The 27,688-nt window shown below is 38.2% G+C and overlaps 1 protein-coding gene across 5 annotated transcripts in view; it reads left to right on the top strand.

The window, feature by feature from the left end:
- The window catches only part of GRIA4 (glutamate ionotropic receptor AMPA type subunit 4), a 211,437-nt gene that overhangs the window by 45,792 nt on the left and 137,957 nt on the right, over positions 1 to 27,688 (top strand). For all 5 annotated transcript variants that reach the window (XM_053969887.1, XM_053969883.1, XM_053969884.1 and 2 more), the window contains exon 3: positions 22,362 to 22,601. In XM_053969887.1, the coding sequence (XP_053825862.1) occupies positions 22,362 to 22,601 (240 nt within the window). The remainder of the gene's footprint in view (positions 1 to 22,361; positions 22,602 to 27,688) is intronic.

The following is a 27,688-nucleotide window of genomic DNA, read 5'->3' on the forward strand; positions in this document are numbered from 1 at the left end:
TGGCAGGGAGTGGGAAGCTTTTCCAAACATTTCAGAGCAGGTGATCCCATTGGAGTTGAACCATGGAGAGAAGTGAGGGCATAACTGTGAGAAATGTAACAAATGAGCTGTGAATAATGCCTTCATGACTATTTGCTTTCAATTTGCTGCAGCTAGAGATCGCAAAAGTAACACTGGTGAGAGCTCAGAGGTGATGCTGTGATGAGAAGCAGCAAGGGAGACCCTGTCAGGGATGACTCTTACACAGACCAGAAAGTAACAAGTGTGATTTCTGTCAGGCCACTGTGCAGGCATCACTGTGAGTTGAGCTGGTGAAGGTGCAATAGGAGAACAAAGCAAAGAAAATGTCTTGCATGCAGTGTGAGAAAAAAGTATTAGACATGACTTGCAGGAGGGAGGAAGATAAGGAAAAGGGGTGAACATTGTGTTAGGCTATATCAGAACTACATGGTGAAGCAATTCCTGGAGGAAACAGAAGAGCTCTCTTTTGCCATGGTGAGTTGGGCAGATACTGTGAAATCATGAGTTAGAGTGTTTTACAGAACTGAATAAATTGAGACAGGCCATCACTGAAGAAGCAGCTTTGCTGTGAGTCACCTATACAAGACTATTACCTAACAGTGTGTGAACATGCAAAATTGGGGAAAAAAAAAGAGCGAAAAGAGACAGCTTCAAGAGAAATCAGTGAATATGGGTAGACAACTGCATTTGACTGAGCCAAAAAAATAAAATTACTGTTCTCACTGTTTTCCAGTTTCTCAGCTCATGGTAAGTTAACATGTCAATCGGTTTGAATTTACAACAACTGAAAATCAGACCTTCAATACTGAAACAAAGTAGCATACATAAAACGGACAGAAAGACCCAATAAATAACTTATTTGACCTTTATATTTTATTTATAAAGGGCTATGCATGCAAAGCACTGAGCATATTCCATTTTCAATAACCAGCCTGCAGCAGATCCCATAAAAGCTTTGCTTCAGTCTCACATGGAAGGAAGCCAGGTTTATCAGGGGGTTTATATCAGGCAGTGGGATATGATGACTTCTGCTGCCCTATTGACATGAACCAGCTGTGTGGTGATACCCAAAAGAAGATTTTAAATAAATAAATGCAAAAAGTATTCCTGCATGGCACTGGTGGCAAAATAATGACAAACACCCCAAAGGATTGAAGTTATCTGATAGAAATTAATTTAAATATGGTTTGTGTTTAAGATTTTATAAGATTAAAGATAAACAAAAATCCATAATCTTAAGGCACATGAACCTGAAGTTATGGTTTATGCAGGAATGCTAGCGAAGAATGGACCTGCCAGGAAAATTATTGTAGGTCAAACAAATATTTATGTAATGTACCACATTTATACCAACGAGCAAGAGCAAGTGGAAGCTGTTGCAGTTGTGAAGTTCCTCACACGAAAAGGGTTTACAGTCACAGTCAGGATTTGCAGGATTCTGCACTGGGTTATTTAGGTACAGATTCCTCAGTGCTTAATGGGCTGAGATTTGCAGACTGCTTTGGATCAATCAAAAGTCTGGTACCAGAAGCCACTACTCTAGCACATATAATTTTAAATGCAGGTTTGGAAACAAGAAAGAACTTCATAGTTTTGTAGCCCATTCCTTCTCTTAATTTGCAAATGTACCTCTTTGCCTTTCTCAGATCTGATTAGGCTTTTTGTTAAAAAACAAACAAACAAACCAAAAGCAACAAAAAAAATAACTTTCAAAAATCTGTAAAAGAGTCATCAAAGTTTTAATTAATCAATTTAAATAGGACAAATAAACTACTTAGTTTATATCATGAGGGTGCCTAGACAAGATTTTAGTATGGTGTCTTCTGAACTAAAAATGTGTATGTTCAGGGTGTTATGGTAGATTGGTTGATTGCAAAGGCTCTTAGTTGTAAATATTAGCTGGGTTAACAGTAGCTCCTCTCCTAGATGGGATGGTAGAAATTTCTACTGATGGAAGAAGGCAATATTCAGCTATGGGCTGAATTTGGCCTTCTTGAGAGTGACAGAGCATTAATTGCTCGTACTTTAAGCTTTACTATTGCAGAAAATTGTGCACATTGAGGGTTAGCTGGATTTCCTACAGAATTGTGTTTCTTGTACAAATGACTTAAAGGTGTGCTTTTTTTCATTCAAATCATTCATTCAATCATTCAATCTTTTTTTGTCTTCATGAATTCTACATCTGGTGCAATAGCTCAGTTTAGCTGCTCTGAAAAATCAGAGTTTTTTAAAGTGCATAGATTGGATATTCCAGTGTATTTTGGAAGGTTGAACTTGATGACCTTGGACGTCTTTTCTGACCTTAATTATTCTATGATGTCCTGTTGGTGTTGGTTTTCCCCCACCTCATGAAACTTTCTGTGTTCAGCTTGCAGTTCAGTGTGTCTGAGGCAGCAGAGCTTCTGCCTCTGCTCATGGGGTGGTTCATCTACACATTGGAATGGCTGGATTGATTCTTCATACTTGTCTTAAGTTATGCATTACCTTCATTCTGTCCTGCTTGAGTGTGCAAGTTGTGCAAGCCAAAGTATCTTTTCTATCCTCCTTTTTATTGAAGTGTTTGCAGACTATTACTTTTCTATCCTTTAGAAATGTTTCTTCTGACCTCTTTGAGGAAGCAAATTTAAAATTATTTTTTCTTTGGCATCTTCTTTCTCCTCTTTGCTTCTCAGTTTTATGTGTTTGTATTGTTTGGTTTTTTTTTTTTTAAGAATTAAAAAACTCTCATAAACAGTGTCATTGGCTGACCTTGGCTAAGGGCCACCTTAACAATTACTGCTGTGGACAATGCAGACATGATTGTGGGAAAATTAATTAAGTAGCTTTTCCCAGGGCCAATTGCAGTCCTTCCCTCCTGAGTCCTTCACCTTGGCTGCAGACCTCAGCCATGGTGTGTGGTGGGGACCTTGGAGGCAGCCTGTGGCACTGGGCCCATTCACTTCTTCCTCTTCCAATGTGCTTTGGGGACAAACCTGGTTGATGCCTGAATCCTTGCCCAAACTTTTCCTCTTTTACGCTTTTGGACAGCATTACCAATTCCAGCTTGCTTCTTACAGTGCTTGTCCACTGCTTTCAGGAGTATATATGCTTTTCTTCTTGGACTTCTTTTATTGTTTTCCATGGGCAAAATTGTTTCCATAAGCCTCAGACATTTGATTGTACACTGGCACAGCCATACCACCTTTTACCTTAGCTTACTTTACATTTTACACTTCTGTTAGGTGTATATTGATATCTCTGAGTTCTTCCCATACATATGTACGTAACATTTACTACATGTATTTTGTACATTACTATATATCATATATTAATATTTCCTCTTCTTAAACTTTAGCCACCATTATAAATGGTTTAATATCTTTGCCAGACTCTCACTGTACTCTTGATTGAAAATTATGTTTTTCTTACTATGTTAGGTGTCCTATATCATGATGGTTTCAAACTTCTCCTCTTTCACAGCTACAGATGGCTTAATTACTGGAGTCTTCTGTTGATAGGATAACTGAGATTGAACATGGGAATATTTAGATTCTGAAGCTGAGGTTTTTAAGGGAACTAGATAAACATTCCTGATCTGAGAAAAGCTTAATATTATAAAAGATGCCAAAATATCTTTGTCAAATTCACCTCTCAACAGCTTGTAAGCTGAATGCTGAGCTGTGTACACGTTGTTTTAGCTTAGTGAAATGTTATCTTCTGAAGTATAAAAAATATAATCACTGCAGGGCTCTGTTTAACAAGTTCAAAATCTGAGTCACTGAAGCTTAATTGCAGAACAACTGGTATTTTGTGAAATCGAGTCAATTATTTTTGTCTTACAAAATTATGACTTCCTGTCCTTTTAAAACTACTATGTATTTTGATGTGCTTGTTTCAACTCTTGGCAGTGATGAAGGTGTATGTATTATTCATGATCCTTGAATGTCAGGTGTATTTCCAGTTGCATAGCTCTCAAAGTTAGACTGCTCATTTCATGACAGGTTTCTTGACTAGCACTAGTGTCAGGTATGACCAAACCATGTGTTAAAAAAACCTCCTTCTGCTTTGCTCTTAGACATTTATCGAAATAGTGGAGATCAAATAGTTGTATTATATGGCATATACTTACATGTCTTTTGAATAAATTAAGATGGAAAATCAAAAAGACTGTTCCTCCACTGCTCCTTATTCCCTCTACCCTAGCAGCAGCTCTTGTAATCATCCTGTTCAGAAGGCCAGGGGAAGTGTTTTGTTCCATGATGGGAACTGTGGTCTGACCAGAGAGCTCTGTTTCAAGTGAGAATGAAAAATCGTCTGAAAAAGGAAATTAATAAGGATGTCCTGAAACAAATTTTTCCAAGTCAGTTTAAAAAAATGCATTATTTTACTCTTATTTGAAATATAATTATTTCTTTAGAAATTGTATTTTCCTAATAATATTCCTATTTAGATGTCAGAAAAAGAGAGTTTTTTGGATTGCACTCTACACTTGTGGCTTTTTTACTGAAATTAGGACCATTAGTTCTCATTAGATATTTTTATTGTTTTGAAATTATTTGGTAGTCCTTGGTTTTTGACATGTGGGATCTCAAGAGATGAACAGATGAAAATTAGAGAAAGGTCAGTAAGTAATCATCTATGCAATTAAAAATACTTCATCTATGAAATCCAACCCAGACTAATGTCACAATTTCTAATTACTTTTCTCTTGTGTTAAATACAAAAACCAAAAGTACTTATGGCAAAAAATAATTTGACTGTGTGTATATACACATATAACTACCTATTTACTTCATTGTTTGTATAATGTATCACTCTGTTTTGTCCCTATTATAAATCTAAAATATGTGCATAATGTAGTAGATGTAATTTAAAGACAATAGCCTTGCAAAAAGAAGATATTTTATCATTGCCTATGTGATGCAGTGCGACAAGGAGAAAAATTGGCAGCATTTTGGATAAGAGAGAGCCCTCTATCAGAGACCGCTTAAGGCATATCTCACTAGCTGCTTGATTTCCTGATTGCTCAGCATTTTGCAGAAGATTGGAGTTACACTAAAAGCAAAGTTACGTGGTTTTGACAAATTATTCACTATTTCTTTGCTGCAAGGCTAGTGCAGAAAACAACTTGCACTTTCCTCGTTTGGCTTTTAGGAGGAGCTTTTAGGTGAAGCAAGGTGATAGCCTTGCTTCACCCGGCCAGACGAGCGTAAACCAAAACACTGCTCAGTGCTGAAGTGTCACAGCACTCAGTGTCAGGCAAAATGTAAGCATCAGGAGGAGGCTGAAGTGCTGGTGTTTCCCTCAGTAACCATCAGCTCGTTGCTTTATCTCTAAGGAGAAGCATCCCTGTCCATCACACGTGCTGTGGGGAAGTGCTCAGTGCTGTGACTGCCTCCCCTTCCCAGGTGCCCTGAGTAATAGGAGTGAGGCTGTGCAAGTGGGATGGAACAGCGACGAGGATGAAGCTTCATTCAGCTTGGAGTTGTCGCCAAGGTTAACCCATCCTATGCCCTGCATCAAAATCACTTCCATAAGGGAAAAAAAATGTGTCACTGCCATAGGAGATGGCCTGCTGAAGGGAACACAAGGCCTAATATGTGGACTGGACCCACTCCTTAGGGATGCCTGCTGCCTCCCTGGGGATGAGGTTAAAGATGAAGAGAAAGCCTCCTACCCTGGATATGGCCCTCAGATTCTCAGATCATTATTAATTTATCAGGTAGGTCGTGTTGAAGTTGCACCAAGAAGTCCAAGGGCAATTAAGAGACTTTATGGCCTTGGGATGACAGGTCAAGGGATGAGGAGCACGTCATATTCTCTTTTCATGCAGTTGCAGGGAATAATGAGGGAAAAAATGGGAAGAGACAACAGATTCTCTTAAATGTATGTACACCTGTGTGATAGTCCTTAAATGCGACACTGAAATATATTTGAAAGACCTGTATCTATTTTTTTCACAATCCTTCCACTAACTTAAGGGTATAGATCACTTTTAAAGTGTGTACTCTGTCTACATAGCCTCCTAATTTTGTTAATTAATTGAATCTCCTATGACTGTGTAGGAACTGATTTCCACAGGTGTTCTGTTACAGCTCTGGTCTGCCACTTACTTCCTTGAGGTAATGCAAAAAGATAGGACAGCAAATAGAGAATAGTACAACAGGACGAAATATAACCTCTAAAGAGCAAGGCCTTTGCACTATTCTGACATGTCTAGACCTATGCCTTAGGCTGTGTACAGTGTCAAATAATCAAATTGTGTTGTTTAAAATACTCATTGATATATGTTGTTTTATTTTCTGATGCTGTGGGATGACTTCAGGCTAGATTTTGCCCTTGTGTGTGCAGAAGCAGTTTTTACTGACTTTGAGGCAAGGTGACTCCACACAGAAGTGGGATATTGTCTGTCAGCCTTTATGGCAATGCAATTATTTAATCAATTGGAGCTGTATTTTGCGACACCTCATAGTGCACCAAATCCATAATAAATGATCAGTCTGGCTTTCTGGAGTTAGTAAGTGATTTGGAATAAAACATGTTCCTCAGTGTATTAACAATATTTTGTCATGGGCTTGTGCATGCATAAGTGGATGTGACTTTCTTTATGTTTCTACAGTTGCCTTACTCATGGTCCAAATTTGTATTAGGATAGAACAATATGATTATCAAGTGCAAATATGATTATGTTTTAAGTCTGTATTTTCAGGCACATATGTACATTTGTGTTCATTGACATTACCATTGATAAGCCTTGGTTGTTAAGGTTTTGGTGTTTGTTTTTTTTTTTCCTAGTATCTGTGCTGACTTTGATCATAGTAGTTACTTACTGCTTGCCATGTGCAATGAAAATGGTGACATTTTCAGGTAAAATTTATAAGAGGGCTTGTTAACCAATATCAGTATCCTAAGCTGTATGAAAAGGGGTAGAGACAATAGATCAGAGTATTACTCACCTGGTGCCTCATGGCACCAGCCATGTGAGGAGGGGCTGGGGGCACTGATCTTGTTCAGTCTGGAGCAGAGATGACTTTGGGGAGGACCTGACAGCAGCCCCCAGTGCCTATGGGGTATCATTTAGGAGATGGAGCTGGGCTCAGTGAAGTGAGGCTGGGTGAGAAGCTGAGACAGTGAAAGTAAAGTGAATCAAGAGAGAGTCAGACTGAATATTTTTTTTTAAGATGCCCCTGTGAAGACAGGCAGTAGAACAGAACAAGCAGATACATTGTGCCATTTTTGTCCTTAGAGATTTTCAACCTTGGCCAGGTAAAGCCCTGAGAATATGGTCTGACCTTAGAGCTGGCCTCCTGTGAGCAGGAGGTTGGACCAGAGACCTGAGGTCACTCCCAGTCTGAACTATCCTGTGATCCTGTTCCTGCCCTCCAGACAGGTTACTTGAAACCTCTCTATCTGTATTTGCTTTTTCTGAATTTTGATCTCAGTTAAACTCAAGGATAAAAAGTACCATGGTAAGGAAATCCTTACCATGAGATTGTACTGAGTTTGTCAGCACCTGAGATCAGAACATTATGACAAGGAACATGATGCTGGAGGAGATTCCTTTGAATCTCCAGTATAGTCTCCTCGATTCTCACAGGCCACCAGCTGGCAGGACATCCCTTGTCTTCAGTCTAGAATAAAGAAGAGAAGAAAATTATGCCACTGGCTTGGTTAAACTAACTCTTCATCATAACATAGGAAGAATTAGGCAGTAAGTATGGCTGTGAAGTAGATGATCCAGGCATTGAAAACCAAGATTGTACAAGGACTGGATTTTTTTTTTTAATCTCCTCAGTGTGATTTCAACAAGACACACCTTAAACCCAGCTGAACCTGGAAAGAAGTGAAATGACCCTACCTGTTTTATCATACACAAGAGAGTAAATAATGCATCTCTTTCTTTTGTGAGTAGGTATAGAAGCATAACTACTTTGGAAATGCTAAAAAATAGGCTAAGAGACAGTAGAGAATATCAAGTTTTAAAAGAATAAGTTTTCTGTGCTTCTATGTATTATACCTTTTTCACAACAACCCTTTTACTTCAAATCAAGCTGTGAAAAATATTCTGTATTTTTTTTTTCTGAAGCTCGAGTAGTATCTATGTTCCTTTGCTTACCCATAAGCAAAACAAATTAATCAGGCAAAAAGTAGTTAGATTTTGCATAACTGTGTAGGAGAAAAAAATTGCTTTGCTCTGTACATTTTTCCTGACTGATTTAGTTTAGATATATGTCAGCATTTCTTTTAAATCTTTGGTTGATTGAAAAGTCCTAATCAGCATGATCAGCATTTTCTAGACTTGAAGAAGTTGATTTTGGCCAGTAATTGCATATTTGTGTAATAAAATCATTGTGGTACTTAACTACTGAGTTTTGTGTATGTTACAAATGTAAAGATCACAAAACATTTTCAAGACAAATGTAATGGGACTTTTTTTAAAAAAATACATGTTATGGTAGGTTTGAGCTACCAGAAGTTCATAGTTTTTAATAACAGAGGTACTTATATATGTTAGCATATATGTATTAAGAAATGTGTTACAATCCTTGTTCAGGGAAAGCTTCCATTTCTGTTAATGAAATTTTGCCTGAAACAGAAGAATAAGCAAGATAAGTCTCAGAGTGCAAGGCAAGACTTGCTTTATTAGAACTGTTTTGAGTACATCTTTCTGGAACCAATAAAACTCTGGAAAACCCTTCATTTTTTTTTAAATCTAATTTTACAACTAAGAAAAATAACATTGAACCTGGTTTTCTTAAATACTCTACTTATATTGGTTTCTTTCCCCCCAGTATGCCTGTAGGCAGTACCAATCCATTATCCTAAGGCAGCAGTTTGATCCTGCAGAGCACTGTGGAGAAAAGCAGCGTGTACAGAAGCATTTCTGCACTTGCTGTTTTGTGTGATTGGTTTGGTTCCACATTACCACAGTCACATTTCATCCACCAACTCTTCGGCCACTGTTAATATTTTTTTCTCGTTTCTCCTTTCTTTATATAGCAACAGATTGACTGGGAATTATGAATGAATATATGCTAATTAAGACAATAAAGTGGTTTAAAGATACACAAATGTTAATAGGATTTGAAATAAGAGGTAGCTTGAGGCCACTGCTGTAACTAACCGGCCATTTAAAAATTATTAGCATCAGGCCCAGTGGACCAGTAGTAAAGTACAGCTGCCTTTTTAGTAGAGTATCAAAGCTAGCAGCCCCTAGACCCTGAGCTTTACTCCAGTGATCACAGCTGTGAACTGTGCTGAACTAATTTTGCTTATTGCTGCAAATGCCAGCATAGAAGCTACTTGCCTTACATAATGTCTAAGGTAATATATACAACATTTCATTATTCTTAAAGCAGTCTTTAGAGCAAATTGATTTCAATACATCAACAAAGACATGTTCTTGCATACCAAGCTGTTAAATATTTTATTAAATATCAGTTGTCTGTTTTCATGTACAAAAGAATAGAGTATATTGCTCATTTTGTTGACCAAACAGTTCAGTGAAGTGATGGACTCTGCTCTGCTAAAGTCCAAAAATAAATAGAAAAAATATAGGTTTCAGTTGAGAAGGCTGCTGTTGGAACAGCAAAAGAAGTTTACATAAGATGAGAGCGATTTTAAATCTCTTGTGATAAACATGATTAAAAAACCATTTGTAATGGCAAAGCCTGTTTGACAATGTGCCTCCTTTTCCCCCAGACCCCACAGTACATCCTCCTTTGGTCCATTCACAGAGATAATAGGATGCCAGCCAAACAATCTCAGCTCCCTTCTTATCTTTCTTCGTTTCTAAAACTATCACCAGCACATTTTCCAGCTCTGTAAAAATCCCAATTATAGATAGTCTATTTCAAAATGCCTTTGGATGAAGCCCCATTTCTGCCAAAGATATGAGAGAACAAAATGAGAGGGCTCACGCTCCTGTTTTAAAGTAGTGAAATTGTGGAAATACATAAGATGGTGCCTGAAAACCAAACATAGAGAAGATAGAATTAGCTGAAAACTCAGGAAGAAATGGAGAGTACTAAACACATATTTTTGTCGCTGCCTTTTTTTTTTGTTGTTGTTGTTGTTGTTGTTAAGCATTTTCCAACTACAGAAGTGAAGAGCTCTGCCTCCAGAAGGTGTATTTTTTGTGAAATGAAGAAAACTCATTGCATGTAGAAAGGTGTGAATTGGTGCATAAAACTGAATATTGACAGCTACTTTAGGCTTGGACCAGCAATGCCCTCTCATTTCAAATACATTTTGCCATCTTTTTGTTGTGCTTTTCAGACTATTGTTCTCATTTATAACCTCACAACCTGACAATGTCATAGGAAGAGAGATGGAAACAGCATTTTTGATTGTTGTGCCAAAAGCAGGATGGGAACCAAAATATCTGTGTTACATTGTGCCTAAGGAGAGCAATGGGAAGATAGTTTTTGAGAAGCAGTTTGATTTCTTTGAGTTTATAATTTTAAGTCAGTAGGTAGCACTGACATCTTTTTGTGTGGTTGCAAGAAAGATTATGGTATTACTGTAGTCAGGAGTGTAATAATTAAATTCAGTAACATCAATTTATTTTAATGCAAGTTAGCAGTTTTGCTCTTAGAAGGGAATACAAGGTGTGCTAAGCAATTTCTGCCTATGAAAGGCAGTGTTGGGTTTCAGAATGGCTACATGAGTCAAGGGGAGATAGGTCATGCCAAGCATTCAAAACCTTTACCTCTGTTCTACAGTCTGCTTTTAGTTTGGAAGCCCTTAAGAGATTAACTTTTGGGTAAAGACACCATTTTGTTTAATGTTTTACAAGTACAGAGTTACAAAAGAGGTGTTTATTCATAATGGAAGTTAATGGTTTAATGCAGAAGTTAATTATTTCATGTGAAAAATTGTTTTGTGTGTGGTAGCAATGTTTTACGAGACAGCATAAACATTCTCCTCTCATCAACTGCTAGGCCCTCAGACAACAGTACATTCATTTCCATAAGTATCTCCTGCCCCAGAATTGAAATGAAATAAACTCTCCTTGTGAACTAAACATGGAGAAATATGTAAGATAAATATGTTAGACACAAAGTGATGTACTTTATTAGGCTTATTGCCATACTTCTTTTAGAAACATCTAAGCTAACATCTATCTGTTTTGCTCACAGGAGTACTGCAAAATTAACGTGTATTTCTCCAAAATGAAGAAAAAAAAATGGTAGCTGTTTTTTTCTGTAAACTGTAAATAGTTCTTCTAATATGTAAGAGAAACCTGTGATTACATAGCTATGAATAAAAAGCTATTTTTATGTAATTAACTGCATGCTTCATAAGCTACCTTCCTATTTAAAATTTATTAAACTGATTCTTTCTTTTTTTCCATCTCTTTTTCTTTTGGAAAGAAAAGATTATTTTTAATATGCCTACTTTTTCCCTTTTCAAGATAAATAAATAAAAAAAAAGAGGCTAGGGTTGCAGAGAAGTGGGCCATCACAGGATTACTTCTTAAAACAAAATTTATCTTTTTCTTTGATCTGTTTCATTAAAGTAGTATATGGGGCAAGGTTTTATAAAATCTTAGATTTTAGGGGAAAAACAAGCTGCAAAGTAATTTGTTTTCTCTACAAAGAAATATTTGGATGAAGTCCAGATTTGAACTGAAAGAATTAATAGGTCTTGTAAGAAAATTAATCAATCCAAGAAAGAGAAAAAATGTTTAATCAGAGAACCAAAAAATGTTTAATCACACAGGTAATCTAGATAAGTTATCAAACATGATTTCTCTAGATATTCTTTTAATGAGGATGTGTTTTCCCTCAGCTGGCAAACTCAAAAGGTGATAGGATTTTGCAAGATCTCTAACCACCAGGAGTATCAGAGGTGAAATGTACACCTCAGTTAAGCAACTGGGAATTTTACAATTGATTCCATAAGCCAGTCTTTTACTGTAGTCCAATCTAATTTCCATGCAATCTGTTATGCCTCTCTAAGCTTTTATCCTGAAGCAGAAAAAAAAAAAAAATCAAAGATGGCTGTAGAGACTTTGTCCTTGAGAAAACCTGCCAGTGCCATAGGAACTTCCTACCACGTTTAACTTTTTAAAAAACTTCTGTAGTTCTGAAAAGCTTGGAACTCTCACGTGTTACTGGTATTTTTATCAGCTTTTAAAAACAGCCAAAAAAGAACTTCTGTACCAATGTGGATTCTCATTCATGTGACTATGAAAGGTAAATGCTGTATGTGGATTCTCTATGGGAGAGCTTTCAAAAAGAAAGTTTTGGCAGAGTTAGGGATACGCACGTGTATGTGCATTGCCAGACAGCTATAAATATCAGATCCATGGAGTGCACAGGACTGGAGGACAAAGGCACAAAGACTGGATGATTTATTGTAGAGCTGTAAAGTGCTTTTAAAAATGAGAAAAGATTTGTTAGTGTTCAGCAAATGTGGAATTCATGAGGGGTGCTCTATCAAAGAAATTAGCCAAGGCACAGAGGAAAAGTAAATTTTGTAAATAAACCCAGTGGAAATTTTTTTCTTGTTCGGTAAAAACATTCCATTGGATTTAAATTATGTGGAATTATATATTAATGAAAGTAAAATACTTTAGTTGTGCCCAAGTTTTCAGATGGAAAGTATTTAAAGATTAAAGCAGTTTCCCTCTCAGAAATTTATAAATGGCCAAGCTACTTTATGTTCTTTATCAAGAAATGAGAGTTGTGAGCATTTTTAAGGAAAATAGAGATACATGATCTGTGTGTGAGAAATACCTGGAGCCGCTGGATGCAAGGGATCTGTGTGAGTCATATGAGATGGGCCTCAGAGAAGGACAGCTCCAAATCACATTGAATCTAGGATGGAAAGGGAATTAAAAATACAGAGATATTTTTCCTAAAGTGAGTTTGTGTGAACAGGTTTTAATCTGTCTATTTAAATTGCGTCATTTCATTTTGCAGTTAAAAAGAGAAAGGTACCTCTAGTGGATAAATCAGTACACACCATTTATAACCCATTTTAAGATCTGTCTTTGGAATATACTTTTTTTTTTCTATTTTAGAGACAGAAAAAAAAGCCCCAGAAATTAAACCCTTGACTTTTGGGTGGTAAGAACAAGGTGAGACAGGCTCCTCCACTCTCTGTGTGCCCCTATTCATACAAAGACACACATGCTTGTTTCACAGCTTCTACAATTAGCTTGGAGGAAATTTTAATCAGTGTATTAATTTGTGGAGAGTAAATCTTGCCTCCATATGGAGCATGGAGAAGAGTTCAGCAGCTGGACTTACAAGCCAGTCTTGCCTGGTCTCAATGGTCTTTTATTTTGGGCATTTTTAAGGATAACCTTCTAAAGCTAAAGTTCTGTAGCTTAGTGATCTGCTATAAGACATTGTACACAAAATACTATATTAAAAAGTTTAAATTTATTTTAAAATAAGAAAATACAATGCATTAGGCAATTAGGCAAGCTCATTCAATTCAATTTATCCATTCAATAGGCAAGCAATGCACTCGCACTTTCAAATATTGTTTCAGGAATTGTCTTTGAGCAGAAATAGTCTTTTAGAGACAATTCGCAAAAATGATTTCTGGAAATGTGGCAATTAATTAAAAAATGTAGTAAGTTTGTATCTTGTTTTGCAATATGTTCTCACATCTGCAGCTGAACAAACAGAATTTCATTTCCCAAACTACCATTTGATCTAGCACATTAACCCAAGGCTTTAATTGTACTTAGGAGAGGATTTTTAAATGAGCTGGTAAGTTGCTTAGAAGAGAGTACTAGAAGGAATCCACTGCTACGAGTAGAAAACACTCATGAATTTTCTGTGTTCAGTAGATCTGTTGTTGAACTCCAGTTAAAAACTCCTGCACACTTTTTAGTACATGCTTCATCTTATGCCTACAGCCAAACACAATGACCTTTAGGGCAAAGGCTTACGTAGTTTTAGGGTTTCAGAATTTACTATGGAACTGCAAGAGACAGGTCCACTAGGTATAACATTCATACACATTGGGGTAGCACTCAGAAGCCACATTGAGACAGCTGGACCATTGTGCTAAACTTTTTACAGATATCTAATAGGAGACTGGCCTTCCTGTCAAGTGCTTATAGTCCTCAATGGAACAGACAGTTTAAACCTTGAAAACTGAGACATGGGAATGCAAAGTGACTTGCTCTGGGGATGAATTTCGTTTCTTTCAGTGATTCAGTACCCAACATGCCAGACTTCTCATTATGCAATTTCTTATTATAGGAGGACAAATGTTTGAGAGGAATAAATTCTCAAGAGGGTAATATTTGTGACTCATTGGAGGGTTTTTTTGTTTGTTTGTTTGTTTGTTTGTTTGTTTTAAGCTGGAAAGATCATAATGTAGTCTCTTTTTGTTCACCTCAAACACCATTAATATGGTGTTAAATTTTCGAGCAATAAGCTGGTTTTGGTTAAAGTAGTGCTGTGATATTATTTGTGGTTATACCACTTTAGATATGTTGCTACCTGATATGTGATATATGCCTCCTAAATACAAGATAATTAATTTGATTGAAGGAGTTTGTGATCAAAAGGCAAAGTTAGATGATGATTTAGAGGGTGCAGGTCTATATATAGAACATGAATAGGGTTTTGTTGGGTGTTGTTGGTTGTATTAACTATATAATTTGTAAAGAAGTCCTTGTTTCCCTTTTGTCTTATTTTGGATAACTGTATTTAGAGGTATCCTATTTTACTTCAGACAGTTTTTAAGATAGTAGTAAACTGGTCCTTATACATCTATAATGTTTTTCATCTGCCCACTTTATGTAACACTACTTCCTTTCTTATAATCCTGTCTGTCATCTTATATCAGTGATTTAGTTCAGCTTATTAAGTTCATCTGAGTGCTGGGAATTTTTCTTAATGCAAGAGCATAATTTAGTATTAAATTAGCAGTCTCAAACACAACTGAGGAAGAGCATATGTGTTTCAAATCTGTACTGGATTTGGGTGCAAGGTAGTTTAAAACTACAGAGGGATGAATTTAGATGACTTGTCTTTTAGTGCCAGAGCTCTAACTAGCCCCGTGTCCTCTTCTGGGAGGTGGAGGTCAATGGAGTAATCAGGAGGAGATGGATCAGAGAGCAGAGAGGAGAAAGAGATTGTTGGGATGATCTGTGCAAAATGAACAGAAAGATAGACATTTTAACAGGAAATGCCAATGTCTGTTTTAGACATTGCCAAAGCTATTTTAGAAATACTGCTTAATCTCATCTCCAGTGTCACAGTTCTTCTGGACATAAGTTTATAAATCATTTGACCTTGGGAGGTGGTTCATATTTAGATTAAACGATTCTCCCTTCTGTGCTTAATCTCACATGTAGAGCTTGCATCTCCATATGGGTAGGCTGTTCCTCTTGGAAGGAGTTCTTCAGGTCAGAAGAATTTGCACAGTATTTTTTACATCAGGGCTAGCAGGTGCACAGCAGCTGAACAAAACAGTGTACATGACTGTGACCCAAGAAGACATGGATCACTGATGACATTGCAGACACACCTCATAATGAAAGTCTTCACGTACTTTTATGGTGGCACAAGGAAATGTGACTCCCTAAATATGCTTTTTAAATCTGTTGCTCTCTGGAGTTTACCAGATCAAAGAAGCATAGAATAAGCTAAGTTGGAAGTGACCCTCAAAGATAATCAAGTCCAACTCCTGGCTCTGCACAGGACCATACTCAAGAGTCACACCATGTGCCTGAGAATGTTGTCCAAGTGCTCCTTGAACCCTTCTTAGGCTTGCTGCTGTGACCACTTCCCTGGGGAGCCTGTTCCCCAGCCGCACCCACCCTTTAGGTGAAGAACGTTTTTCTAATATCCAGCCTAGACCTCTCCTGACACAATTTCAGGCCATTCCGTCAGGTCCTGTCACTGTCCACCACAGAGAAGAGATCAGTGCCTGCCCTTCTTTGGCTAGGAGGAGGGGAATAGAGGGACAGCCTCTGTGAGAAGATGCCAGGGGCCACTCCTCTGTCAGATGGAGTTTTCAGCCAGCTGAGCTTGTCAGTGATGCTGTGGTGCCCCTGTGATAACACATTCAGTAATGGATAAAAACCACTGCATAGGAGCAGTGAGAGAGTAGAGTGAGAACATGTGAGAGAAACAGCCCTGCAGACCCCCAGGTCAGTGCAGCAGGAGGGGCAGGAGGTGCTCCAGGTGCCAGAGATGAAATTCCCCCACAGCCCATGGCACATAGCCCATGGTGAAGCAGCTGTGCCCCTGCAGCCCATGGAAATCCATGGGGATGCAGAGATCCACCTGCAGCCTGTGGAGGATCCCACACCAGCAGGTGGAAGTGCCCTGAATGACGCTGCAGCGCATGGAGAGTCTGTCTCACTATGACATGAAATAACTCACACACACACGTTAGATGCAGAAGAGGAGAAAAGAGCAAAAAGAGAAAGCTTTATTTTCTGACTTTGCAATATATAGAATTCCAAAAGTGACAGTGGATTGGAGGATGAAATTGCTACTTCTCCAACCACACTGGTCAAACCAACAGTTTATCAATTCTCTCTACCCACAAAAAAGAATGTAAAACAATCATTATTTACACAAACAGGCATGAGAAATCCAGAAGAAATATATAGATGTCAGAAGGCATAAAAAACTTTTAGAAGAACTTTGCAACTTTTAAAAGAACAGGGCAACAAGAGTCCACATTAGAGCCGGCTTCTGGCAGGAGCTGTGGCCCAATGGAGAGAGGAGCCCACGCTGGAGGAGGTGTTCTGGCAGGAATTGTGGCCTGTGGGGGACCCTGCAGTCTGAAGCAGTCTTTTCTTGAAAGACTACTTCTTGGAGAGTGCTTACAGTGTAGCAGTTCTTGAAGATCTGCAGCCCACAGCAAGGGCACACGCTGGAGAAGTTTGCAAAGGATGGTATCTCCTGAGGAGATCAAATGCTGGATTAGGTGAGCAGCCTGAGGAGGAAGGAGAGTCAGACAAAAGTTGTCATTGACAAATCACAATCCCTAACCAATTTGGATGTCCAAAGCATAGGAGGAAGGGAAGAGACAGCAATGAAAGACTATCCTCATATCTGAAAACTCCCACAATGCAAACTACTCGAGTCTTTCAATTTTGACACTTCCACAGTTTGTGTTTTTGTGACATATCAGTGTGTCTGTCAACATATCTGTAATAGCTGACTGTGCTAGGGCTTCCCACAAAAGAGTTGAAAACGTAAGGGAAAGCATTTTATAATGCTCATTCCAGAACCTGTGTCCTGGAACACTCAGGGTCAGCGAGTCATGACTGGTGAAGGTTCTATCATGTTACTGTGGTCTTAGGCTGCAGGTCTTCCAGGTTCCTACATATATGGTTCCTATACTTGCTGCCTGTTTGCTGCTGCGCAAAACTAACATTGTTGGCACACCAGCTGTACTCATTCTTTGTAAATATATTATTTAGAGGACTTAAGCTGCATAACTTGGGGTATAACTTGGGAATAATAAGTTGTTGGAATTTTTTTTATTTTTGTTTTTCAAGATAAGATTTGTGTTTTAAGTGAGGGACTTGTCTTTAGAGCAATACCAGGAACTTTGGAAAGTATTTCTCTTACAGAGAAAGAAGACCACGTGATTTTTCCATGTGTCTCAGTAAACCTTTCAGTATATGCAGGTTTTGCCATTTTGACATTATGATGTCATTTCTTAACTGAAGGTCCCGCAAGTCCCCTATTCTTTTAAAGTGATTGTACTAACATGTAGTAGGATCAGCTAGAATAGAACACATCTAATTCATATTCCAACAACTGCAATAATGCTATCTTGGCAATTTAAGATACAATGCAGTGGGTTTTTTTCTGGAGTCTGTTCCAAGGGAACAGGCTGGGTGGAGAAAAGATCAAGACTAGCCCTGGGGGAAAGCCTTGGAGGTGCTGGTGGATGAGAAGCTCAGCATGTCTCAGCAATGAGTGCTCATAGCCCAGAAAGGCATTGCTGTCCCCGGCTGCATCCAAAGCAGTGTGAGCAGCAGAGCCAGGGAGGCTCTGCCCCTCTGCTCTGCTCTGCTGAGACGCCATCTGCAGTGCTGCATCAGCTCTGGGGTCCCCAGCACAACAAGGAGCCAGTCCAAAGGTGGGACACTTGTTCCCAGGGCTGGAGCGCCATTCCTGTGACAACAGACTGAGAGAACCAGGTTTCAGCCTGAAGAAGAGAAGGCTTCAGGCATAATTGCAGCCTTCCAGTACCTGAAGGGAGCCTACAAGATAGATGGAGAGAGTCTATTTACAAGGGCATAAAGTGACAGGACAATGGGGGATGGTATTAAACTTTAAGATGGTTGGTTTAGATTAGATATTAGGAAGAAATTCTTCACTGTGACAGTGGTGAGGCAGTGGAAAAATTTGCCCAGAGATGTTGTGGACTCCCCATCCCTGGAGATGTTCATGACCGGGCAGAATGGAGCTCTGAGTAACCTGATCTTGTGGCAGGTATCCCTGCTCATGACAGGGAATATTGGAACTAGATGATCTGTAATGTCCCTTTCAAACCAAACCATTCATCTCATCTTTGGTGAGACCGATGGCATTGCAAAATCTGCAGGAAAGAATAGTATGTGTAATACAGATAGTAAGTTGTCAGCTACTAAGAGGTATCTAGTTTAAAGACAAATTATTATTCAATATTTTTCAAAGTATGCTCATAAAAATATTTATGCTTTGTATTTATGAGGGAAAAAATCTTGAACAAAATTTTCTTAGAATGCTAGTATGCTACTGCTTTACCAAGCATAATTTAGTTAATTTTTAATAAGTAAAATGCCTTTAGAAGTGTAAGAGAACTGGAAAAAGAATTGGCAAATTCAGGTAGTCATGTTTGCCAGGAGGCATTTTCTGAGAACAGTAGTGAGTTGGAATGCAAATCCTCATGGCTTTGCTGATTTTGTGGTCGCTGCTGATTACTGTAAAATTGATTCAGGAGTGTTGCAGCATCTCTGCATATGTTTAAGCTTCATCTCCATAGTGTCACAGGCATTTTCCTCTCTGTGGGTTTTGTACTGAGTAAGAAAAAAATCTCATAACCCTCATCTTAGCATTTTTTCTTATCAAGGAGCAAAGAAGGACACTCTTCAGTTATTTTCCAGTCTTGATCTCAAGTATAATAGCACAAGTTTTCTTGGATTGGCTATTTCAGGACTTTAATGATATTCAGATAATATTTTGTCGTATTTGGATTTAGACTGGGGCAAGGATAGTTTGCTTTGAACATGAAGAATTATTATTCTGTTACTCTAAGTTATAAGTACTTCAGGGTCATATTATGTTTTTTAATGAAATTTCAAGTTTGAGTTTTTCTCCATCCTGAGAATGAATTTGAGCTTTAACTCCACTAAGTGTACCATTTCACAGCTTGGCATTGCTTTCTTGAATTTTTCATCATATGGATTCCTACTGTAAGGACCATGTGTTACAAAAAGTACTCTTTGCCCCTGTAAAACTGCAAAGTACAACAGAAAGGAGCCTTAGGAAGGATTTTGTCTAAACAAGAAACACATTAAGTAACTAACCCTTACATCAGAGTTGTGTTCAATTATTTCAGTTAATTGAACTGTGTTTAAAAATAGAGAAGGCCTGACATAGCCTCACAGAAATCCATGTAAAACACGAAGAACTCCCTTTGCAGAGGAAAGTAACATACAGGATGGGACTGAATGAATGATTATTGAAGGAAGATACAAGAAACAAGTGTTTGAAAAGATTATTAATAAGAAAGATTGTGTTTAAAAAAAAGGAGATATAAAGGACATTTGCTTCAGAAATGAAAGCTTAAGTTAGGGGCTTCCACTGGAAAATGAAACTTTTGAAGTACATTAAAACAACAGTGTAATTCCATTACCTATTTAAGTAAAAATACAGAAAATAGAAAAATAAGTGAAGCTGTTCTATATTGATGATGAGACAGAAAAGTAGGAAAATCTGGTTGGAGACTTAAAACTAATAGATATTTCACACTGATTTTCACTCAAGGAGAATGTTGCTCTTAAAAGAGGTGTGATGACTAATTGGAACAGAGACATCACATCTTTCTTCCCTGGTTCTTCCAGAACTGGTTTACTGAAGGGCAGATGCAATAACAAGTGCCTCTTACTAGAGCTGTAATATGTATGATCAATGAAGTTATAGAACAGATTTTGATGTAAAGAAAGCTTTAAAATATGGATATAGATTGAAAATGGCATAAAATGCATTACTAAGGTAGACAGTATAGGATTGATCTCTATCTTCCAGTTGCCAAGAGAATGTAATAAAATAGACATGGTCTTAAGAGAAGTGATTCACGGAAATGGAGACAAACAGAGTCAAAAGGCAAGCATGAAACTGTGGAGAAGATGGCAATAAATTTTGGTAGAAGAGGAGGTACCTGGCTGGAGAAGTACAACTATAGGAGAAAGATAATAACTAATTTTACAGTAGACACAGAGATAAAAAGTCAGGGTACAATGATGGAATTCACTGGAGAGGCAGATAAGTACATCAAGCAGAGCAGACTGAGACTGTAAGCATACAAGGAAATAATTTTAAAGGAGTGCAGAAATATATGTGGCATGATGGAAAACAAATACAGTGACTAATGAAAATACTCTGTTATAAGCAGAAACTCATCATTTGCAAAGAGCCCAGAAGGAAGAAGGAGCAGACTTTTGATCCCAACATGATCATCAGCCATCATTGAGGTTCATATTTTAGAAAAACACAGTGTTATCTCAAGATATATCAGAAAAAATATTTTATGGTTGAGATGGGGAAATAATGTAAAAAAAAGCAGGAAACCTTTAACTGAAATTCTCAACGTCAGTCATCTGTGTTCAAGCCAGATGAGATGGAGCTGGGAAAGCAGAGAGCAAGGCTCCCTGTGATGATAAGTGGAATGACAAACCAATCATTTGAAGGGTCTGTGAGAAACTGTTTTATGTGGTCCAGCAAAGAAAATACTAAGAGGGTTTTTGTAAGAGATGCGCATATTGAAGGTGAACCTAGGTAAAGGAAGAAAACTTTTGAAAAAGCTTTATTGATATAAAATCTGAATTAAAAATCATTAGGATGGGAGCTATAACAGTGGGGAGAGCATAACATCACAAAATTGACCTCAAGCTACTTACTCCAGTTTTGGCATCAGAACTGGGTAAATCACCCAAGTCTTAGGAGAAAAATGCACAGTTTTTATTTTCAGCAATAAATGTAATATGAAAAAATTAAACCTGGAGTGGTTTGAATTTGCTAAGTGTGTACATTGTTCCCTGAGTGTGCTGCACATGCAGAATGAGTGTGAACTCCCAGCTAGTGGGAAGGTGCCTTAAGTTTTCCCATGTTTAGGCAACATGTAAGAACGGACTCTGAGAAGAGAGGATCTGGAACAGGAGAGCATGGGAAATAGTGAGATGAAAGCATAGAAAATATGATGATCCCCTAACTGACTGTTCATTTCTCCCTTTTCTGTGTGTCTAGGAGAGGTAACACTATTAATGATCACACAGTTTCTAACAATTTGGTTTCTTCTTCAGAAAAATGGGATGTTTTTCATTAGACCCTTTATGAATTGATAGTGTTAGGAATGCAGTGGATGCTCAAGAAAATACCCATATGTCTGCTTTTATGTGCAGAGATCAGTAAAGTCCTTACCCAGTGTGATGAAATCAATAGAAGTCTCTCCCTATGTCTTAAATGAGTCCAAGAGCAAATCAAAACTTAGAAAATATATTCAGGTCATTTGTTTTCTGGTTTCCAGTTAGTACAGAGTAGAAATAAAAGTGTTGGGGCAAAAGTTAAATCACATTGACTTACTACGTTTTACTTAAATTGCCCTCATAAAATCAAGGAGATTACTAATGAAGTAGGTTTTACTCAATGTCTCTAGAAGTGTTTTAATGTCCCGCAAGGGTTTCCTGTTTAAAAGGGAGCAAATCGTTACAATTCAAAATGTCCAAATTTCACTTACAAGGTCAGTAATATTTTTTGATAATTTTCACATTTTAGAATGTGAGCATTTTCCAGTTCAAGGTAATGGAAATGCTCAATGCCTGATACTATGCAGAGCTATGGCTAAAACAGTATATGTTGACTTTTTTCACTGCTATGCAAAAACATATGCTATTTATTTTACATTTTATTTTAAAGTAAAACCACTATGGATACTTTAGTGTTCTATGAATAGGATCAGAAAGTCACAAAACTTTATTTAGCTATTTATTTATTGATTTCCAGAATAAAACAATGTGAAAATTGAATGTAACTGTACAGGCAGAATTGAAAATCTTCAAATTAGAAATTTGAGGATGCTGGAATATGTAAGCACATATTTACAGATTTTGTCACTACTTAAACTCTGTTTGTTTGCTTGTTTTTTTCTTTCAGTTTGCTCCCAGTATTCTAGAGGAGTTTTTGCCATTTTTGGACTATATGATAAGAGATCAGTACATACCTTGACCTCATTCTGCAGCGCCTTGCACATCTCCCTCATCACGCCGAGTTTCCCCACGGAGGGTGAGAGCCAGTTCGTGCTGCAGCTGCGGCCGTCCCTGCGGGGAGCCCTCCTGAGCTTGCTGGATCATTATGAATGGAACCGCTTTGTTTTCCTGTATGACACAGATCGAGGTAAGTTGTGACCCAGCTTTCTTATCTGCATCGTTCAAATGACTTTTGCAAGAGCTGTGAACTTTTATGTCCCATTGATCGCTTGGGGAGCCAAATTTTAGAGGGCCTTTGAGGTGAAATACCTCTTACTGAGTAGCTGTGTGGCTGAAGGAAGAATTCCTTAGTCTGCAAAAATTGGGTATTGGATTCACATAGTATGTAATCGACCAGCCAAAGCCTGTGCTTTAAGTCTAGAATACTAAAATCTTTAAACTAATGGTAGTGAAACAAAAATACAGTTCAATAAGCAGAATGTTACAGCTCTATTCTCTCTTCAATTCACTTTGTAAGAGACAGCAGTACAAAGAAGTAGAGAGGAACAGCCTCTTTTCTGCATCTGCACTGCTGTAAGCTGAGATGAGAGCAAGCCTGTGGGACTTCCAAGCTTTGGAAGGTCAAGGCAGAGAAAGGCTCTGCCCTCAGGCTGTGCCAGAGTAGTGGAGGTCAGAGGCAATGCTTGGAAGGCGCAAGGTATCCACAGGCAGAGGGAGGGAGTGATGCCACAGCCCATCTTCTGCTCCTTTCAGCTGGAGTTATCTCTGTGATGGACTACACTTTTACAAAATATATAGTTAATTCCAGAAAAGGGTGTATTTTCTATCCACAGTCTCAATTCCACATCCCAATGCATCTCAGAACTGTTTAAGTGATAAAAAACTGTAAGTGCATCACTGTACTTCACCTCTCAGTGAGGAACTGAGAGGTAAAAGCTGTTCTCTGAGTGGTGTGTTCATTCTGCTGGCAAAGTCTTTGTGGAATAGGACTGAGCCAGCATAGCTGAGCTTCTGTGAAAGAGGCAAGATTTTATGTTGGTGGCTTGCTTTCAGGGAGGGAGTAAACAGCATAGCTGTAGTCAAATAATTATTTTACTACAGCTGTTTCAATATAGTTCCCCATGTGGACAGTCTATTCCAGAATTAAAGTGGCTTTATTCCAGTATAATTACTCGACAGAAGAAATAGGGAATTACACAGACCTAAATCTGTTTAATTACTTGATTATGGCTATAGAAGCTATTTTTCTCCTATATACAAGCGCTACATTTTAGTGAGTTCTTACCTTGATATGCTGCCTAAATATCTGAATTTGAATCAAAATGAATAATGGAAGAAAATGAAAGAGTTTGTATTGTTTCATAATTGTTTGTTGGTTGTTTTTAACGGAATATTTTTTTAATGCTTGCTGGACCCATAGAGGAAGTTCTGGGAAGCATTATAGAATGTATTAGGTAACTGGAAAGAGAAAAATATAACAGAATTTTAAAGAATTTCCACTCAAGATACGGGTAACAAGAAAACATGCACATAATTACAGATGTCAGATGTCAGGTCTTACAAGTTCAACAGATTGTTAAGTAAAGACGTTCGCAACCTGTAGTTACCTTTCTCATCTAAATTCACGCACTTAATTAGATTGAGACATCATTTTTAAGCAGGTGATATCACACCAGGGATAGTTTCAGAACAGAGTCTATAAGAGCATGGTTAATAATTAATTCTTACGGCACGGAACTCTGCCACTCTGAACTCATCAGCACATCTTTGATAAAGACGTGACATTTTCCAGCTTGGATTCAGGGGATGCTACATTGGGTTGTCTCTCAAATTCTCAGTAGGTCTTGTGATGCAGTTTCATGCTGGAGAAAATAAGATTCAATGTATCTTTTGGTATTTAGAGTACGATAAAGACACATAACTGTTGAGTAAATTTTCACCACCTTTGCACAAGACAAAATTTCAAAAAGGTCAGTGTGGACCTCAGATATGCTATTTAAAAAAGGTAAGCATCACCTTACTAACAGAATAACTGTAAAAAGAAAAAAAAAAACATTAATGTTGAGTCATAGACTCTCTGTCAGTGAGGCTAGAAATTAACCTTGTCCAGATTTTTGCCAGAGATCCTTCCTTTATATGCCAGATGTCTCCCTGCTTCTCTGAGCAGCCCCAACCAAGCAAATTGAAGGAAGGGGAACCCCCTCAGCATTTTGTTGCTGGGCTTGCAAGCTGATCTTTGCAGCTTAAGTGGAAAGCTATGAATAAGTTCTTATGGGGGAAGGTAAGCAATAAGCCTAAATTCCAGCCTGACACAGTAGCTGTCTGTGAAGAAGGCAGTATTTAGCATCTGTCAGTATTGTAAAAGGCAGAGGTACTTCACAAAATACACTTCAGCAGCAGTGGTGGACAAATGAATGTTGTTTTCAGACCTGCTTTCAAGCCTTTCTGTCCTGCTTGCTTCTTGGTTCTGTTGCATGTGACTCAGTTGCGCTCAGTCTTGGGGGTTGAACAGAGAAATCCTATTACCAAGGTAGGTTTCTCTGTTGTATCATTTCATTCATCTCTTTGACAGCCCTAAGCTCCCTGCAGAACCCCAGTCCTTAATGCTGGAGCCACCTATGTTAACATTTCAGTTTAGGCCAGGAATGTACTTTTGTTGCATCTCTGTAAGTCAATCCCACATACCACACTTGGGGTTGGTTAGACCCTGTAGCAGTCTTGTACCACACAAACTATGATGAGGTGCTGGCTTCAGGTATTATGTTAAATCTCCCTTTCTGATGTTCTGCCAAACTCACAGTCTGGAAAATCAACATCCTGTGACAGAATGAAGATACTAAGAATAGTGGCAAAAATACAAAATCAATTGGATCTAGCAGGGGACATTATGGAGGAGAGCAGGTTTTGCAAGAGGGATGAGACTTAAGAGAAAGATGAAGGAAAATGCAGCTCGTTATTTAACAGGGGAAAGTGAGCAAGTCAAGAATGACACAGAAGGCTAAAGCCTGAAGGGTCCTTTTGTTTCAATACATTCCACTTTCTCTTATCCTCCTAACAGGTTTTAAAAGGTTTAATTATGACCTGATGCCTAATACAATTAATATTAACAGCAAAGTGCCAGGAGCACAGACAGGACAGGGAAAGGGGAGGCTGAAGAACATTTATTTGAGTTATGCAAAGCATAGTAGGAAAGGGCTGAAACAAAACCGTGCCTCCTTGAGATACCCAGATGAAAGGGAAGTCCAGCAGGGAAAAAGAACTCAGGTAATATTTGATGTCATCGCTAAAGGGAATTAAGTGAAAAAAACCAAATAAGTAGAGCAGAAGAACATTCAGTTTATATATATTGTTTTATTGTGACTGAGAGGTATTTGATTTAAAAAGAGGCATATAATCAAGTGGAGCTGTGTATCTGTAAATCCATGGGATTTTTTGACCTAGCACAAGTATGCCTGTAGTGTGATTTCACTAGTTGGTGACAACATTTTCTGGCACCAGAAAGAAAAGTTTAGACCCTGAAATCACAGAAGAAGGCTGGAGGAGTTTGTGTGATGTATGAGAAGCTGTTTAAGAATAAAATCATAGAATAACTTAGGTTGAAAAAGACACTTAACCTTAAGTCCAACCATTCACCTAGCATTGCTAATATCCAGTATAGAGTTGAGCAGTGCAAGAATTGAACCTACAAGAGGTCAGCGTTAGATTTCCACACCGTGTGCAGCCTTAGTGAAAGCTGGAATGACTGAAGTTGCTAGTTTAACTCCAGGGATTACCCAGAGCTGAGAGGTCTCACAATGGAGAGGGGCAGAGATGCTCTAGAGCAGCATGGGGACACATAGGACACCAGAGAGAATGGCAGCCAGCAAGCTGGAAACTGTTTTCACAAAATGTCAGCATCCATTTGAATTCAGCTGTGTTTCCCAGCAAGTTTTCAGTCCCTGACTGTGACTAAAGTGGGGAGCACAAAGGGTGAAGCTACCAGCTGGCCTAGCAGTTGGTTCACCTGGGGCAAGGACTGTAAAATAGGTATATTCTACAGAAATTAGGCATCATGTGTGAGCCTGCTTATGTACCTTGCTAATGCTTTTTTCTTTCCCTCCACTCCTTTTAATTACATGTCCATAAAGCCAACTCAGTCATGGCTGCAGATGAGGAAAATTAGCTCAATGTGCACAAGGTAAATTTAATTTTCCCACATTTCTGGATAGTGTTTTAATAGCAACTCCTTTAAAGCTGAAACTGTTCTATCACTATCTAAACCTGGCAGAAGGTTTATACAAGTACTGTTGGCCTGTTAGAATTAATCCTAGAGTACACAGAATAGCAATCTCTAGAATTTGTCTCTAGGAACTTGTGGAGGATAAGTGAGTCTCAGAAGAGAACAGAAGATGTCTGGAGAAGGCTAATAATGGTATAGGAAATTTCAAGCTTTCCCTCTTATTTTGAGGGAGATTATGGATTTTATTTACAATCAATCAGTCTAATCTAATTTCCAGCTTTGGCAGAGCATCTGGCTCAGCAGAAAACACTAGGTTTGGTGTATCCATGATCAGTACCTCCAGTGATACTGCCTCAGGCCTGACTTTTTTACACAAAAAGATAGAAAACAGAAGTTCAACTATACCACAGCAGTTTGAAAAGTAGAAACCACAACCCCAAATTTTTCTGCTAATAACATATTTTAAAAGTAAGGGCAGGTATCAGATGAGGTGCAAAGGATTGCAATTTGCAATGACAGCACAGAGAAAGGCTTTGGTGGGTTAATGATCCTGGCCAAGGTATGAGTGGTACAAAAGGGGTTCAGGGTTCAAAGTGATCTGCCAAGTAGATAGTTCAAGAAGCTGAAATGTGATAAGGTGGTATAAAGGCTAAACATAGTAGGGAAGAATCATGGATACAAAGTGCAGAGTAACTGTCTCAGAATTAATGTCATGGGATATATTTCAGGAGTTGTGGTGAGCTATAAGTATAATATAAGTACAGAAAGCCATACTGAGTCCAATAAAGTGGAGGTTATTTTGAAATTTCAAAAAAGAATGTTGCATGTGAGATGTGAAAGCTGAATATTGCTGTCACTGAGCTGGCCATGCTGCTGTGTCACATGTTGAGATTTCCACTGCAAAAGAAAACATCAAAAATTTAAAAAAAAAAAAAAAATTCCTTGCCCTTCTGAAGCATTAGACACTGTTTTCAGCTATAACAAGGACCTTCTGTATAAATGTAGCACAAGGATCCATTGCTGGAATGGCACTGTGATCACTGACCACCACATAC

This window comes from Vidua macroura, chromosome 2 (genome assembly GCF_024509145.1).
Source record: "Vidua macroura isolate BioBank_ID:100142 chromosome 2, ASM2450914v1, whole genome shotgun sequence".
In the NCBI taxonomy this organism is placed as follows: domain Eukaryota; kingdom Metazoa; phylum Chordata; class Aves; order Passeriformes; family Viduidae; genus Vidua; species Vidua macroura.